Here is an 18,044-nt window from a genome sequence, read left to right as displayed (position 1 = left end):
GAGATTTCTCAGGGTCACAAAATCTTCAACAGCAGTATGGATCCACACACACACGGATCCCAGTATCCCACCTGAGTCGTCACTGCTCCAGCACAGGTTTCCCTCAGGGTCACAAATCTTCACCAGGACTCTGCCTCACTTCAGTCCTTTTCATGAAGTCTCGGTTCTCTTTGGTACATCCACAGACTCCTCTATCAGCCGCATGGGGGGGTCTCCTTACTCCAACAAACTTTTACAGATGGCAGGGATTTATTTTCAGTCTTTTCCCTGCTGAGGAGAGAGAGCAAAAAAGGGGGGAGGGAAACAAGCCCCCCCCTTTCGCACTTTACTTTTCTTGCTGCAGCTTCAGCTGCCAGCTTCGACCTTGGAAGCTCCGTTATCTTTCAGCTGGAATTCTTCCACAGCGGTTTCTGTCCAAGCAGTTCGTCTTTTAAACTTTTTTTTCTTCGCTCTCTTACAAGAGAGAAGGGAAGACTTCAGTGCTGCACCTGCTCCCCCCACCCCAGCCCAAGCCAGGGGAGGAGGGAGTCTGGCCTTGCTCGGGCCCAGTACTCCTCTCCCCTACATGGCTGCTGCCCCTAATTTCAACTGCGCCAACAAACCTTCTCTTCTGTTTTCTTGAAGATGTAATTAGCAAAGGCGTCACTGGACTTTTGATTGGCCTTTTTGTCTGGAAATTACCTGGACAAAACCATCATCAGCCCCAGGGATGGGCTGGTGGGCAAAACCACGACATCCATCCAATATAGCAGGGACATTGATGAACAGAGAGACAAGTCATCAAGATTCAGATAGTGCGTAGTGTGTATTAATCAGTATCTACTTCAGCATGTCAGGGCAGTTCAGCCCTTGTCTGCCTTCATTCTAATGTTCCCCCCAGGGTGAATACAAAGTGCCGAACTCCTAAGGAAGGGTTCTTAATTCCTCATGTTGTAAGTAGTCTAGTAGAAGGCAGCTCAAATAAGAGATAGTTATCCAAAGAAGTTTGCCCCTTTTGGCAGAAAGTTTTATCATGCAGTCTGACTTAGTCTTTACATAGAGTGGCCAAATATTTCCCTTTTTAATTAGCTCAATTCCACTACTGGTGTATACCAAAAGCAATGAAAATTATACACTTTCTGAATGCTAGTTACATTATACTTGAGGTCCTTGAGCAACAGCAGACTATTTTTGTTCACAGTATTTTGTTTATTATTACAATAAGTAACTCTTAACGCTTCACATTTCAAGAAAATATTCTTATAGTCCTATGAGTTAGGAATAGTAGTGTCTTGTCATACACTATAAATATTAAACATACCTGAGAGCAAAGGCACTTGAGCAAATCATAGGACTAAATAAAAATTAACACTTTAGCCTCATGAAAACTCTGAAGAGCTTCAAATTCTCCCTATTGTGGTAAAAGCATAAGCTGCTTTGATGAAGAATTACAAACTAATTTCCTTTTGCTGGGAAAGTAATGACAGAATAAGTAATGTAAGTAAGTAATGGCCAGTCTTCACGAACGAAGATCCAGGGAAGGTCTTTACACCTTCCAGCCTGTGCATTGGATTTTTTAGGTGAGACACAGTGTGCGCAGAACTGAGCTCACCCTTTAATCCTGAGGTTCATCTGCTGGGGCCAAGCACGCTTGGACGGTGGCAGCGAGGTCCTCAGGCCGTAGATGGATTACGGCATATTTGTTTCTATGTCTCTATTGATCGAGGTCTGTATAAGAATATATTACATATTACGTAACACAAGAGTGGATAGCACCATGTTTTTTTGACAGCAGTTTGAAAAATTACCAGATCTTATGAGGCAGCTCTAAGGAACGTCCACAGTGACTAACATGTCTGGCATTTTTTGCATATTGGTAACATGTGATAGCATACTAGACTTCACCTTCATCCTTTGCAAGAGTGACTCAGGTGAGTCATCTGAAATACTGAAGATCAGTATTGGTCTTGACAATATGAAGAAATTTTTCCAATTAATTGAGCTATATTAACCATTCAACAGTAGGAAAAAAGAAGTAACATTACAGTCTGCTGTAATGTAACTGTAGCCGCTTTAGTCTCTGCAGCAACACAAAGTAATATTTACAACTCTTGACTTTTACTACACATGAAGAAACAATTAGAAGTTTCCTCTAGCACGTATCATACAGTGCTTTAAATTTTTTTAAATATTTGTTGAGGCCATTTTTTATGTGATGAATTCATGTTTTGCTAGTGTTTGCTTTACTTACTCAAATAAGAATATTTTGCTTTTCAGTGTAGACTTTTTTAAAAAAGCTTAGAAATGTTTCATAATGAGATGAGAATTAACTCTCAGAAAGTCCAATTTTGAGATAATTTTTTTTTATTGTAATGACACTAGAGAGGCAAACAGATTGGCTTTCAGCTTGTGATGTAACTTACAGCAATGGTTCCCAAGCATTTCCAGTTGCAAACCACTTTCAGAGAAATCATTTCAGGCAAGTTAAGTACAAATCTACTTAAATAACTGCAGTTTTGTCAGACTCAACACTCCTTTCTAACTGCTATAGGTTAGGATGGAAATTGCTGTTCTAGAAAAATACACAGTAGTGTTATTATTGGAAGATATGGTTGCAGTGGGGCATAAATTAAAATATTCAGTAAAAAACCTCATAAGTTTCTACTTTATTTCACTGTGTATTTTTAATAATTATTTAGGTTTAGTAATTTAAGCAGTTTGCACTCTGGGTTTGTGCAGTTATCTACTTTGTTTCTGAAATGCATTAACTGAGTCTCCTAATGTTTTCTATCCAGATGGTTTATAGGAGATTGGTCAGAATGCAGCAAGACCTGTGATGGAGGAATGCGCTCACGAACGGTTCTCTGTATCAGAAAGATTGGACCTTCTGAGGAAGAGACACTGGACAATACCAACTGTTTAACACACCGGCCTATTGAAAAAGAGCCCTGTAACAATCAGTCCTGTCCCCCACAGTGGGTTGCTTTGGACTGGTCAGAAGTAAGGAAGTTTTGCTGTATTAGCTCATTGGTAATGGTGGAGACAGGAGCTCTGACCACTGAATATTAGTACATTTTCTGTCGCTGCTTGCTAAGCAAAGGATTAATAAAAAATTCAAAACCTTATGGGTTTAATATTGAAGGAGTTTTTTTTTTTCTTTTCTTCTGTATTGTCAGCTCTGCTGTTTTTTTTTAAATGATTATGACCTGTTTTGATTAATCATGGTAAAAAACAGTAAAACACAAAAGAGTAAAGTAGTAAAAAAAAAATCCAGTGAAACAAAACACCCTATCCTAGCCTTATGGTATGAAACAATTATTTTAAAGTAAAAAGTAATTTCCATTTCCATTGTTTATTGAACAGGCAAATAGCTGAATAGTAGAGGTGGTAGGTTTACAACATCAGAAGCCATAATAAACTGCTTTCTTTTTTTTTTAATGAAGTAATGATGCCGATGTAAAGCTTCACATTTCTTAGCAAAACACCTCAAGAGGCAGACCTGCAAGTTGGTTTTCTATTTATTAAATATGTTGTTAAATATGATGATATCTGTTATGGTGTAAGCCAAGCTTATAGTATACCTTATACTTATTCAGGTATTAAATTTGAACCAGTGCAGCTGAAAGGAAAGGCAAATACATTTGAGTGGAACTGCATCTCATGCAAATCGAAGTGCAAAAGTGTCTGTATACTTTTTCACATTCTTGCTATTCTAGATTCCTATCTCACCCCACTTTTTATCTCAACATACTGTTTGGACTATGTAGATGTTAGGGTTTCCTGAGTTTCCATGTCTGTGTCTTTGCTTTCAAATGCAGCCATATAATATAGTTGGTTTCATAAATTGATCAAACTGTGTTTTAAAATGAGGTAATTAGTGGATTTGTCCCTTTCATTCTTGGAAAAATATCACTGAACTTCAACTTTTGAATTGCAAGAAGTGTTCTAATGTTCTTCATGCCAGTTTATGCCTGTTTGCTTTTGCTGTCTGAAAGAGTGCTTTTTCCTTTCCAGCTGCTATTCATCATAAATTAATTAATCTTGATCACATTCTTCTTTCATGCTTCGGTTTGAAGTTGTCTTTGGAATGGATGACTAGAGTTAAATGAATATATTATCCCAGAGGAGGTCTCACCTGTGCCTCAATGTTTTGTTTCTTGCCTCTTATGAAAATGCCCATAACCTACAGTGTGTCAGTATACCCTAAATAAACTGGTTCTCTCCCACAGCTATAACATACTGGTTACCTAAAGTCATTTTACACTTTGTTAATACATGCAAATCCTAATCCTCCTTTTTTAGTTTTTTAAAATGTGTCCTCTTGCATGTCATACTGCCAAAATTCACTAAATTTCAATTATTAATGTCTTCATGGTTGTCCAGTTCTTTCTGTAGACCATACCTCTTCAGCAACAAAATCAGTTAGTTACCTGTGCTACCTGCTAGTTTCGGTACTTTCAGTAGAATCACTGAATTCTAATCATTACAGTGCTGTAAGCTGCCATGGAAGCTGTTGTTGTTCATCTGCTTTATGTCTGAATATCACATTTGTATGTTCTCCATCTGTTATTCTTAGCTGAAGAAACAACGTCTGTAGACAGTTTTCTTTTTATTATTACTATGTACACTTACTGTATATATCTAGTAAAAAAGAAGAATATGTCAATTTGCTATACTGTTCAACTTGCTTTTTTCTGTAAGGAACTATAAGTGAATTCCATTTTAGTGAGCTTTTATATCAAAAATCTTCTAAAATATGTGAACTTCTGAATTTTCGTTTTGTTTTTAATTATTTATCAGATAAATGCTTTTGCTTATATTCTCACTCTCCTGTTGTTTGCCGTCCTCATGCTTGAACGACTTCTTAAGGCCTTCATACTCAGCCTTTTATGCAGCAGAAGTGTGTTGTGATTTTGAACAAAATCATTCTAATCTAAAGATTCAAACTCTGATAAACTTCTGGTTGTGATAGTTTTTAATCAAGATTGTGAAAAAGTGCCAGTTTCTTTCTGATATGAATTTTGTTTGTATCTTGGCAAACTGTCTTGACTGATGATACCTTTTAATATAATGAGAAAAATAGGTTATTTTTTTCTCTTCATCGTTCCCAGAAATATAACATAATATAAGTGTAAACATTTTTATATGTATGTTTGTATGATTTTCTGAAAGAAACATGAAAATGAAAACAAGAGTGAACTCAAACTTTGAAGAGTAGAATATTCCTTCCATTGAAACCAATGGAAAACCTTGCTAATTTTCTCTAGAGTGCAAATTGAAAAGTTTTCTTTTAATACTCAAAACAATTAATACATAATATAAATAAAACAATTATAGAACTCCTTTAGCTGGTCATGCAATTTTTGACAATCAGTATAATTACACATTTTTTAAGTTTTCAGTGAGAATTAAAAAGAAATTATGTATCTTTTGAGTTAGAGAAACAAAAACATTTTGTAAACCTAAAGGTTAAATGAAGTCTTCAGAAAAATGTAAAAGTGCTTTTATCAAATTGAAATGAAAGCTAACAGTGTCTAGCCTACTGAAATGTAGTCATTCTCAGGTAATGCCATTTTTGCCATAAAGATTTTCAGACTTAGCAATAGCTGAGCTTTGACAGAATTTATCTAATCACTATAATAATAGTAACAATAACAGTACTACTACTACTGCTACTACTAAACGACCAGCAAAAAATATTTCTTAAGAAGAACCTTAATCAGACAAAGGCATATAATTTGCATTATTTGTGCTCATGACTTCAAGGGAAGGAGTCAGAAATTCTAGAAATTCTAGATTTAGTAGTGGAAGATACTTCTTCCTCATTTGGTTTCTCTAGGTATTTTGTCTTGCATTTGCTTTGGAGACATACACTGTTTTTGTTAAATTTGACTTAAGCTTTTTATTTGTAGTGATTTGGTATTACTACCTATTTGCTTATTTCATTTCTGGGGACCAGATGTAGTTCATCTTATTTAGTAGAATTTTTACTATAGCTCCAAAAAAGGAATGTTGTTTTCTTCTGGTACTAGTTGCTGAAAGAAGGCTTTTTCAGATGGCATCTTAGACAAAAGAATGTGTCTTGAAGCAGTACGAGAAAATGGGTGCTTCTAGACTCAAATTTTGATCCCCAAAGTCTTGCTTGTTTTCTAACATATTCTAGAGATTATGAAACCGTGTGGGCACATTGGGTTTTGACATTTTTATAAAGTCCTTTCAACCTTGTCACTTTCCTGTTTGTTTCTGACAGAATGGTGTGATTTTTAAGTATTCAGCTAGGAATGTGCACTTGCTTCTTCTTCCTACTAAAAAGTCATGCATTTTGCATTAAATGCTTGTATGGGATAAAATAGACAAAACATTCCTTGGAATTTCGACCAGAAATGATGAGTGTCATGACACTGAAGACCTCACATATTCATTGGCATTCTTTTTTGACCTCTATTTCTCATTATGTTTGTAGTTCTGTCAGAGATCTTTCTTCTCTTACTTCTCTCCTTTGTAGTTTTCTAGTAGGCAGGTGCTTAGTGTACACAAGATTTGGGATTAAAGTCTCTTCAGTGTGAGGATGTTTGAACTTGGTTACTCTGTATCAGAATTCTGAACACTGAGCTACTGTAGATAAGGAGGCCATACCTTGACAGAAAAAATAGAATAGGATAGGAAAGAAAAGGTTGCATTTTAGTGGTTATATATCCATTTTGCAGTTCTGGTTTATAAACTCCAATTGCAGTACCCATCTTTTTGCATCCCAGTTTAAGATCCTAAGTACAAGTGGAGATAGGATTTGGGATAAATCCAAATTGACTATATTGACTAGTTTAGTTAGCTCTCTCTGAGAGGTTTCCTTAAAGATCTCATTTTGAGGTATATATAGGTATAAATCTTCACATATTCATAGGGTATATCCTTACATAAGACTGTGGAATCGTTTTAAAATTTCTGTAGGTTAGTCAAAGGTGCTTCAGGATTAGGCATACAGCAATGAAGTTTGCATCACTCAAGTAATTTTTTTTGAAAATTAATTTTGGGAGTGTTTGTTTTTTCCACGTTTATGTACTGACTTGGTTTGTATATATGGTATGCAACCTCTTGAATATTGCTCCAGTGCCACATAGTATTATTTCCCAGATAATGTTTTGTCTCTTTATATTAAAGGCATATTGAAAGGCTTAGCATAACCTGTATGTAAAACTTATGCTATCAGAAATTGATTCTGTTCCAAATATTGCAGATATGTTATGGGATAAAGGATAACATGCCACTAGGGAATTCTAGAACTGTGTTTGCAGTATCTCCTATTAAAGAGAGACTGATTTGGGGAAGGTCTTGAGTTTTAATTTGTTAGCGCTTGTCTCTACCCCATTCTGCAGTTGTGTTACTGTACATGACAGTTAATGGTCAGTAGCAAAAAGGGAGGTGAATGGCAGGGACATCTATATGAAGGAAGATGAGGGAAAATGGAGGTCATCAGGCCTGCTTGTGATTTATTATCTGCTTGCTGTTAGAACAGCACAAGAATGATAAAAGGAGGAAAGCCAAGAACTGTGTGAAAATAGAATTAAGATTTAAATGGGAAAGGAGAGGAAAGCATGCATAGTAGGAGAGGGTATAATATATTTATATATCTGAGTAATCTGGTTTATATGGAGTCAAGTAAAGCATTTATCTTCCCTTATGTATATTTAGGAAAAATGTGTTCATTGTGAGGTGGATAAAGGCTGTACTAAGGTTATATTGAGATCAGAGAGTATTACTTTTAATTTCTGAAATGCACACCCAGGTTTGTTTCATAAGAGTGTTGCATGTGGCAGACCTTTCTACTTGGCTGCAGTGTTTTTCTTAAGCCTAACATAATGGTTCATATATATAAAAGTAAATAGTAACACCATAGGCTAAATATATATTGAGAAGGAAATCTACTTTTAGAAACTTAGAAAAGCTTATACTTAATAAAGTAATCATTAGTCAGCTTGTTTGTTTCTAAATATTTTTTAATTATTATTGTTATCATATGATGATCATAGTTTAATTATAAGATCATAAATATATTGTGCTTTTTACATAATAACATTTCTCACAGTTTTATTGGATTTTTACTGAACCTTTAATTATTTATTTGTATCAATATTTTTTCAGTGCACACCAAAGTGTGGCCCAGGATTCAAACACCGAATTGTTCTGTGCAAAAGTAGCGATCTTTTAAAAACCTTTCCAGCTGCGCAATGCCAAGATGAAAACAAACCACCAGTGCGTATCCGCTGTAGTTTAGGCCGATGTCCTCCTCCTCGCTGGGTCACTGGAGACTGGGGACAGGTGAGAGAGTCCATGCCAGTCTTCATTGCTGTTAGTCTCCTACATTAGCACCTTTTAGAATATAATATTGCTGGAAACAGCTAAATGACAGTTCCCAGGACTGAAACAAAAGCTTCTCCCCTGTTTGTGTCAGATTGAAATGTGATTCTTTATGATGGTTGTCTGCCAGAAAATAAAGTATTTGCTGAGAACAATCTAGTTTGTACTGGATGAGTCTTTAAAAAAATTTGATAGTCCATCCTACATTTTTTGGAAGGGTAATTTGGGATACAACAGTGTAGCATTTTTTAGTATTTTTAAATTGCATTTAACTTGCCTGAGAAACATAATCAAAATACAAAGCCAATTCCTATTTTAGTAACATATAATTTTTTATTAACATATATTTTAGTAACATATATTTCTTCTGTCTCTGAAAAAAACCCCACTTTGAAATCAATATAATTTTACATAAGATATATTGAATTACCATACAGGAAGCTAAACTGTCACAGGAAAGGCTGAACAGTGCTGCCATTGTGCAGTGTTTCTAAATACGATTTACCAAGTTTCCTTCTTTCTTTATGTTTTTGCATCTCAGTTGTAATCAGTGGCCTGTTTTTAGAATAATAATTCAGTGATTCAGTTTCTGTTTGCTGAGTAATTTGCTGCTTATGAAAATAAATTACTTTAGCTTAACTAACCATGGAACAATCATTTGTGATATTACAGTCTAGTCAGCTTTTCTTTTATGGTACTTGTTCAGATGCACATTTATGTTAAGGTGATATTGTACTAAAATTGTAACCATTTAGTTATGGAAATTAAAAATGTTTTGGAACAGCAAAGTATTTTTGTTTGAAAGTCAGTTTACTTTTTCCGTATGAAAAGGTCCTCTAGCAGATTTGAATTCTTGTTCTTTTTGGTTTTTATTCTTTATTTTAAAGTGATTATGTCTCTCTTAAAAAATTAATTTAAACTCAGAATGATATACGAAATAGTGTGAATTATATTGTTATACCTGAAATCTGAACTTTTCAGGGAGTCAACATGGCATTGCATTTTCTTTTCCTTGAAAGACAAATGCTTGCATGTACTGTCAAAAGTAAAAGTTCCTAACCATTTTATGAAAATTATTTTCTCTATATTTAAAAATTGGATCCAAGTTTCCAAATTTTTAATCTTTTTTTAATTTATAGTGTTCTGCACAGTGTGGTCTCGGGCAACAGATGAGAACAGTACAGTGCCTCTCATACACTGGACAAGCATCCAGTGAGTGTCCAGAAACTCTTAGACCTCCATCAATGCAGCAGTGTGAAAGTAAATGTGACAGTACTCCCATTTCCAACACAGAAGGTAAGTTTGCCATTGTAATATAACTTATTCTGAAAAGAATAAAGTGACATGGTCAGAATGACTGCATTTAATTATTAGTAAAAATCTATATGACATCATCTCTCAGGCTGCGAATTATTTTTTTACAATTATTTTCTGATTAGTCATTGTAGTTCAGTGGTAAAGTCAATGGAAACCTAAATACAGGTTCTTTGCTTAAAAAAAAAAATCCTTAAAATGTATAGCGTAAGTCTCAAACAAAATACTGTTGTTTGTGTCATTGATTTTCTAGTCTCTTCATTGTTTCAGTGGAAATGTTCATAATAGCATGGCATACTTTTTATCCACTGACCTTCTACCTGATTTATCAGTGTTAAACACAACAATGTGGTGGCAAAAAATAGTAAATTCTGTATTAATTGAAAGACTGGGACCGTAGATTTAATTTATTTTTTTTTAAAGGCATATTTGTCCTACAGTCTAGCTGGCTTTGGTAGTCATTCAGTGCCTACTGTATCCAGCTATGTCCAATGCCATAGATTCAAAATTGTCATTTGAAAACATTTTCATAGTACAATTTTTGTTGGCTGTTTCAATTCTTATTATTTATATTATTTCTATAAATATTAATTTTAATATTTCTATTAATACTCCTATTATTTCTATTAATTCCTATTATTCCTTTTATTTCATTGTTTAGTGTTCTCAAGTAATCTTTAAGTGGTAATTATCAGTCTAGGAAACATTCTAGCCTTAAAAGCTCAAAGGCTTTTACTTTCCAAACACGGATGTTGACTTTTCTCGAAAGTAAGTAAGGCAGTAAATTACTTATAAGTGGGCATGAATCAGTCCCAGTCTCCTCTTAATTTCAAGATGACAAGGTCATATTATTATTTGTGGTAATTTCACTAGTAATTCTTCAGTATTTTCAGGAAAATATGCTAATCTCTTATAGAAGAATGCAGACAGGGTTTCTGTGTGTGATCTCTGTACACTGGGTGGTTGTGACTTCTTTACAGTAGAACTACTATACAGGCTAACTATGAACAGTAAGTCTGTTGGCACTAGTGTTTTTTAGGGACCTGTATGTTCACTGGAAAATTCTTGGGATCCTCAAATAGAAAATGTTGAAAATCACACAGTATTCCAGATAGGTGTCAGCTCTGGCCTGTACTCTGAGAGAGCCAGGAGGAAGCCAGCTCCTTACTGGCAGCCATCCAGGCTCATCAGCATGGTTAGGAAGAATCTAAGGGAAAAAGACTGTGACCTGGCTTATCAGTATTTGGGTTTCAAGGAAGGATCTCCCAGAGAGAGGCTTTGTCTGCTCAGGAGTGCATGTGTGTACAAAGCATACCTACCTACACATGGGGACTTTGTCTACATGCCACCTCATGACACTGCCTTGTGGTTTGGGCTCCACTGTGGGGCAAAAGCAGCTTCAGGAACAGCTCACTGGTTTGCAGCAGGGTCAGGTTAGCTGAGTGGGTTTGTTTCCTGTTTCGAACCCCAGCAAACCTGATTCTCTTTGCTTCGAAATTCCAGTGCTTGCAGCCTACGGAAACCATTCAACAATTTCTGAACAATTTAGTTTTGCTAACCAGAGTTAAAAACATGAGGATTTTTTGGAAGCTTGAGCCACTCTGCAGTATAATGATCATGTTGGTGGGGAAAGGGATGGGTTGCTTGCATAAAAAAAGAGTCAAATTTTTGTAGGTACTCAAACACTAAAAGAAAGTTACAATATATCTTGTCACATTTCACATATGCTTTAGCTCTTCATTTTTTCAAAACTTTTCATTGGTGATTTACAGTACTGTAGATGTGGTTTTGATGGGCTGCCACTGATGAGGGTAACATTGCATTTGCTGATGCAGTTGAACTACAAGCAGCACCTACCAGACCATCTGATATGCATTCAGAATTATTTTATTCTCTTAAGTACATATATGTCTGCTGAATCTAAACTGCTAAGGCCCATCTGAAAGTTTACCTGAAAAAGTATTTTGTCTTTTTTTATGTCATTCGAGTTTTCCTTATACTTTGTGTGATACACCTTTGTAGTTTTTTTCACTAGAGGCACAGTGACATTCTGTGATTTTGTTACTGTAAAATAATAGTATCATAATATTTTCTGATCACAAACTTCAGGATGGGAGATTTTAATACATGTAGCTTACTGAAACTTATAAGCAGTAGTTACTAGGAGCAAAAAGGACTCTGCTAAACCTCTTCCATTCAACCACAGTCCTATGAAGAACAGGCTACTTCTTCAGCCACCATATCTATTTCAAAACTGATTTTTAAAACAGAAGTTGTGGGCAACTTACAGAATATTGTCCAAACAGCATTGGCTGAACTGGTCCAGTTTTACTCAAGAGGAAGGATAACTTAAAGAAACATGAAAAAGGATAATTTCAAATCCTGCTTTTGGCAAAAATGCAGTTTGTGGCTTTACTTGTATTTGACTAAATACAGTATGTATAAGTGTTATTTTTGGGAGTGAACTTCTTACGTCTTGTCAAGTTTAAGTGCACCTTTTTACTCTTCATTTATAGTTCACTATCTGTCTCTCCTATATTTGTAGTCTTCACAAACATGAGGACCTGAAATATTTCTGGAAGAGACTTGACTTCTTTTGTGAAGAGTTTTTGAAACTCAGTCAAACACAGTGACCATGTGTGGTAGAGAAATATTTCTGTTTCAACCAACTACCCCCAGTATCTTTTCTTCTGGCATTCAATTATGTTTCCAAATTAAGAATTAAAAAAATAGAAAAGCTTTATGTAAAATGTTGAGTAGGTGGAGTAAAAAAATTGCAAGTGCTGTATCTGTGTTAATCAAATGAAAGTTTAAATAATTTCCTGACCTCTACTTGCATAGCTAAAAACATGCATATTGGAATTATCAGAAATACCGTTCAGAACAGACCCATAAGTTCAGCCTCGTGAATGCTTTCCTGGGTTCAAATACTAAAAAATCTCATTTGCACTCAACTTACTACTACAATATGCTTGCAAATGTCAAAACACTCTCCATAACTACCTGCCCCAGAGTAAAAATAATGTGATAGGAGATTAGGATTGTACATGCCAGTTGTGTTTGTTTTAGTATTGCTTTTTTTCTGTTTTTACCTGCTTGGTGTGTCTGTTGTGTCTTTAATATTTGGTTTACATCTCAGAGACAAGGACTGTTCTGTCACACCTTGAACAGTCCGTAGCTTCCTCCAGTCATCACTTTTGGTTATCAAATCAATACAAAATATAATAATGGTCAAAGTACTGATATTTGTTCATTACCTTTTGATTCACTTTTTCTTTGTAACTGTTGTAATTTGAGAGAGATTATGGAAAGAATCCAGTATGCAACCTTAAAAAATTTACAGCATTCTCTTGAGACAAATGATATTCTGATAAATTAATCTAATTTTTTTCTTCCCATCACTTAATTTTTTTAATTCAAACTTACAGGTTTCACTTTTTCTCTATATACGTCTTTTCCAACTTCCTATGTTTGAAGCAAAGCTCCTTGACAAAGTCCCATATTTAATGGGTTTGGAAGGCACTGTGCAAATGCATTAAACTAAAAATCAGTCACCATATTGACTTTAGTGAAGAGGAAATCTTCAGCAACAACATTTTAGCTGTAGAACCTAAGTGTACCACTGGACTCTTATATGTAGCTCCATATCCACTGTATCGGGATAAGAACTGAGCAAGGACCAAACTTTTCCATTCCCTGCAGTGCTCCTCTAATGTAACCCCGAAGTCACTTTGGATACATTCCACAGAATGGGATGCAAAAGAAGGAAACCTTCCTCTGTGATGATGATCTCTGTTCTCCCTTCCTGGGAGAGTTACCTGCCAGTATCACATAGGCTGCTGAGGCGGTAAGCTCAGCCTATAGGGAAAACACAACTATGAAAAAAAAGCTTTCATAACACTTGTCATTTTCTCCATCTCTGTTATCTACAGTGCACATTCTGTTTCAAGGATTCTTACAAATATAGAAGTGTGGTACCAGATAGTGTGAATCATGTCAGACTTCGAATAACCTCTCATGGATGGATAGAATAACTCCTGAGAAGGAAGCTGTAAAAGTATTGTAAAAAATTATATTTCCTAGCTGTCTAAAGTGTTTATTTTTCTGAATGAATGATAATTCTTCCAAGGCAAAAAGGGCACACTTCTAAATGTCTGAAGGCCCTGCAGACATTTTTATGGCTTTTTAAAATATACTGTATGCACTAGACTGAAAGAGTAATTATAAAGAAAGCAAGAAGGATGGATAGAGTAGCATGTTAAATGTCAAATTCTCTTTGTACTTCAGTTTTTATTTCTAATCTTTTTCTCTCTTAATGTTCTTAATTATTAGAGTGCAAAGATGTGAACAAAGTGGCATATTGCCCATTGGTGCTGAAGTTCAAGTTCTGCAGTCGAGCATACTTCAGACAGATGTGCTGCAAGACATGCCAAGGACACTGATCCACAGAAAGCACAAGAATGTGCCTTGTTATTACCATTGTGGAAGAGTGTTCATCGAAGAGAGCCACACAGCGGAATGAGATTGACGTCCTTGCAAATGCATTACCCTGTGGAAAACATAACCACTGGTCAGCCCCAGCTGACAGGATTTCAATATTATTTTAACTTCTGTGAAGTGGGATTTATTAATCCAAAGTGCTGGACACAGTATAATGAGGGGATGCCAAATTAGAAAAATGCACACAACACATATAGAATAGCTTACTGTGGAACATTTGTGTTCCTCTGACTTAATCCAATAGTTTGTTTACCTCCTTGGACCGTTAAAATAACTTTTATTATGGACTTAGCAATGACACTGAATCCATTTCTATTTAAAACTGTTTAGGATGTAGTTCTTATGACTTGGTCTACTATGGAAGTAAAGAAGAATCAAAAAAAATGTTAAGTCATAGCTTAAAAATGTTAACTACTTTATCTCTTGACACAACACCACAATTTAAATTATAAAAGGAGCTTTGAAATGTTATTTAAGGAGAAGAAAATTTTTTAGAAAAAGAATTATTTTTCCTTCATTCCACCTAATTTCCTATGGAGTAATCCATATTTCCTGAACACTGCTGTGAGCCTTGTATAAAGCTACACTAAATAGAACAATCATGAGGGACTTAGTTTTAAGAGATACAACAGTTATTGCAGTGGTGCACAAAATACAAGTGTGCTATGAAACAAAATGAAGTCTGCATTGCAGGATTATAGCCATCTTACCATTGTCCAAGTGAAACTGAGATTTCCACTGAAAGGGAACATATTTCAGTATCATGGAGGAGGCAGACTCCAACAGAGGTGAAGACTTTATTGCCAGCTCCTTCACTACCACCATACAGGTTACTTAGAACTTACACTTTGACTCCAGCTCACTTTTGTTTACAACACCAGCCACAAAGAAGAAGCAACTTTGTGGCCATCTAGGTCTGGTTTACATGTTACTTTTGATTCTCCAAAACTAAAGAATTCAGTGCAAAAGATAAGCCAACTGTGTAATAGCAACAATCCTTTGCACAGCTGAATGTATTCCAAATGTTCCCTTCTTTGATACCATAGCAGAGGTATTGTTTATGGAAAAAAAAAAAAGGTAATGTTCTGTTCAGGAGACCACATCTGAGTGGGCAAGGATTACAACCAAAGAATAAATGACTCATGGAGGAATCTAGATTCTGTTCAAGTAAGAAGTCAGAAGTGTGCTTGAGCCAAGAGGCCTGTTGGACTATCAGGACTAAGGCACACTGAAAAAGGGGTGGATGGAATGAATTCTGGACACCTTTCTCTAAATGGCCAGGTGCATATTTAAAGCTGGACCATATTTAAAGCAGGGGGCAGCTTTCAGCATGAGATTAGAACAAACTCATGCCTCTGGGTTAGAGGCTAGATGCCTTAACTATTCACTGCCATGCTCCACTTATTTCATATTACTATATTTTTAATATTCACCAAATACTTGCTTTTTTAAAGGTTAAACCAAATTACTTAGGCAAGTCACAATCAGGAACCTAGCATAAAGAAGTTAATTGTCATGCTTCTCTTCACCTTCACTTTTCAGTAACAGACTCAAAAAGGAGATAAGGAGAGTCGGTACTTGTTTATATTAATATGTTGTACTTGAACACTTGCATTTTACAGCAGGTACTTGATGAATGTGCTTTTGTGTCCAACTATGCCTCCTTTGTTGTAATGCAATTAAAATTATGTGAACAATAATGTGTTACAAATTCTAACTCAAATAGCACTTTTTTTAAGAAAAGTAATCTTTTCAGTGAAAAATGATTTCAAACTATGAGATTGAAGCATACCAATGTATTTTACCAATAACAAGCCAAATATATTGCACACTATTTACTAATGTGAATTAACATGGAACAAATAGATACTGTTAACAGGACTCATACTATGAAATCCCCCCAACATATTGACAATCTGTCCGTGGGGTTTTATGTAGCCCGTGTGCTCATGAGCATCAAATTCCTGTCATCTGCTACCTCTTACCAGTATTTCCACTTTCATACACTTGTGACCAGTGGAATTAATTTACAGTTGGCTTATGTGTATTTACATGTGCTTATTATCTGTTGCTCTTATCACCATGTAAACAACTTCTGTTAAAACTGACACCAGTAGATAAAAAAATCCCAGTCTTTGGGAGTTGCACATAGGGAGTAAGGGCAGTATGCAGTCCTTCTCTGTTACGTGAATTGACTTTCTATATCCTTTTGACAAAACACCTTGGTGCTAGCATGCCCTGGCTAGGTCAGAAATATGATGGAAGTATAAGGGGTTGTTATGGCATTCCCTGAGCAAAAGGCCTCTTTGTATCAGGGTCTGGTTTTCTCCAGGGCATCATTTTGTTTATGTGTCTTTTCAGCTAGCAAGAAAAGGGTTTTCTGTGTATTTAAAGAAACCTTTTCCTCTTTTACCTCACTTTGGACATTAAAATTTTAAGGAGTGTTTCCAAAGACACATTTTGCTCTCTTTCTGGTGCTAGAACACCAGGGATTCCGATGTTTACTCTGCAGTGTAACAACACTGAGATTGGAATTTAAAGAACTCCCTGGAGCAACATTGAATTGTATTGTTAAAGGGAACAAAATACAGAATGTATGTGGACTTACAAACTAAACAACACTTTAGACTAAGACTAAAATATGAAACATAATTCAAAGAAAAATAATTGGTTTCCACAGCACAGTTCATTGCTGCTGCTACACTGTAGTCATCTATGTAATCTAAGCTAAATATTCTTTAATAGTGACAAAAGGACTATTTGTGCAGGCTATAAATATAACGGGCCTAGAATCAAATAGTAGAATACAAAATGCAGAAATAAATCTGGTGCCAGTACTTCCACTGAGCAATACTGTCAGCTGAAGAAGATCAAAGCAGAAAGAAAAATCTAGAGATTAATCCCTCAAGGTGTATACATCCAAAAATAGTCCATTTTGTTAGGAACTTTATAATGGGGTGAATGTCACATAGATATCCTTAATAATACAGACTGAAATTACCTTTGTATTATGGTGATTAGTTGCTTATTATTTTATACTCAGTATTAATGTGGTACACTGTTACATTATTATTATTTTTGCTTTTGTAAATTATATTCTAATTTATTGTCATGTTTCTTAACACTTGTTCTACATGAAATCTCCTGCTTGTAATGATAACAAAAATATTGTAACACGATGCAGTGAAATTCCACACCAGGCACAGATTTGTTTTTAACATAGATAATTTAGTAAAATAAAACTGCAGCTTTTAAGATTGATACCCACGGTACAGTTGTCTCTTCCCTGACTTACAATTGCTAGAATTCTGTATGCTTAATGTTTATTTTGTCAAGTGCATCAAAATACATATAAGGTGTTTTCTTTCAAGTTATGCTGGAATCCTGTTCTTGGCAGCAGCAATGTTTGTCATATATAAGCAAATAAGAAAATAAGAAAAATGAAAATTCAGGAACATGGTCATGTACATTATTAGATAATATTTTAGCCTAACAAGTAACGTAGATCAAGAATGAAATTAATGGCAGCAAAAATATTCTGTACTTCATAGAATTATTTCATTAACAACCAGTCAATAATAACAATAAATGTCCTTCTTGCATTGAGTTTTTAAGGTTTTATCTGCAGTTTATCTGAAACCATGATGTTTTTAATTGTAAAGAAGAAAATTTCAGAAAACTTGGTGCATAGGTCTCTGTTGCAGAGAGATATTTCCTTTCTTACTTGGTACAGTAAAAACAATTTGTTATGGAAATCTCTGATCAAGTCCCATGAAATATTTCTTGTTTTTGATTTAAAATCTAGTTTCTGGTTTAACAAAAATAAGCACTACTGTTATGAGTAAGATGTTAAAGAAAGTACAGAAAACCTTAAATATTTCTGTAGGGTATTTACT

At 35.2% G+C, this 18,044-nt stretch overlaps 1 protein-coding gene across 4 annotated transcripts in view; it reads left to right on the top strand.

Moving 5' to 3' along the window:
• ADAMTS6 (ADAM metallopeptidase with thrombospondin type 1 motif 6) overlaps window positions 1–17,514 on the top strand; it is a 140,665-nt gene extending 123,151 nt beyond the window's left edge. For all 4 annotated transcript variants that reach the window (XM_027887722.1, XM_027887720.1, XM_027887721.1 and 1 more), the window contains 4 exons: window positions 2,775–2,979; window positions 8,119–8,295; window positions 9,474–9,630; window positions 13,981–17,514. In XM_027887722.1, the coding sequence (XP_027743523.1) occupies window positions 2,775–2,979; window positions 8,119–8,295; window positions 9,474–9,630; window positions 13,981–14,090 (649 nt within the window). In that variant the 3' untranslated portion in view covers window positions 14,091–17,514. The remainder of the gene's footprint in view (window positions 1–2,774; window positions 2,980–8,118; window positions 8,296–9,473; window positions 9,631–13,980) is intronic.
• Window positions 17,515–18,044: the final 530 nt, after the last annotated feature.

Source organism: Empidonax traillii, unplaced genomic scaffold (assembly GCF_003031625.1).
Source record: "Empidonax traillii isolate 1590-97213 ecotype Southwest subspecies unplaced genomic scaffold, ASM303162v1 scaffold220:size741200, whole genome shotgun sequence".
In the NCBI taxonomy this organism is placed as follows: Eukaryota; Metazoa; Chordata; class Aves; order Passeriformes; family Tyrannidae; genus Empidonax; species Empidonax traillii.
This window is presented reverse-complemented; position numbering and strand designations above follow the sequence as displayed.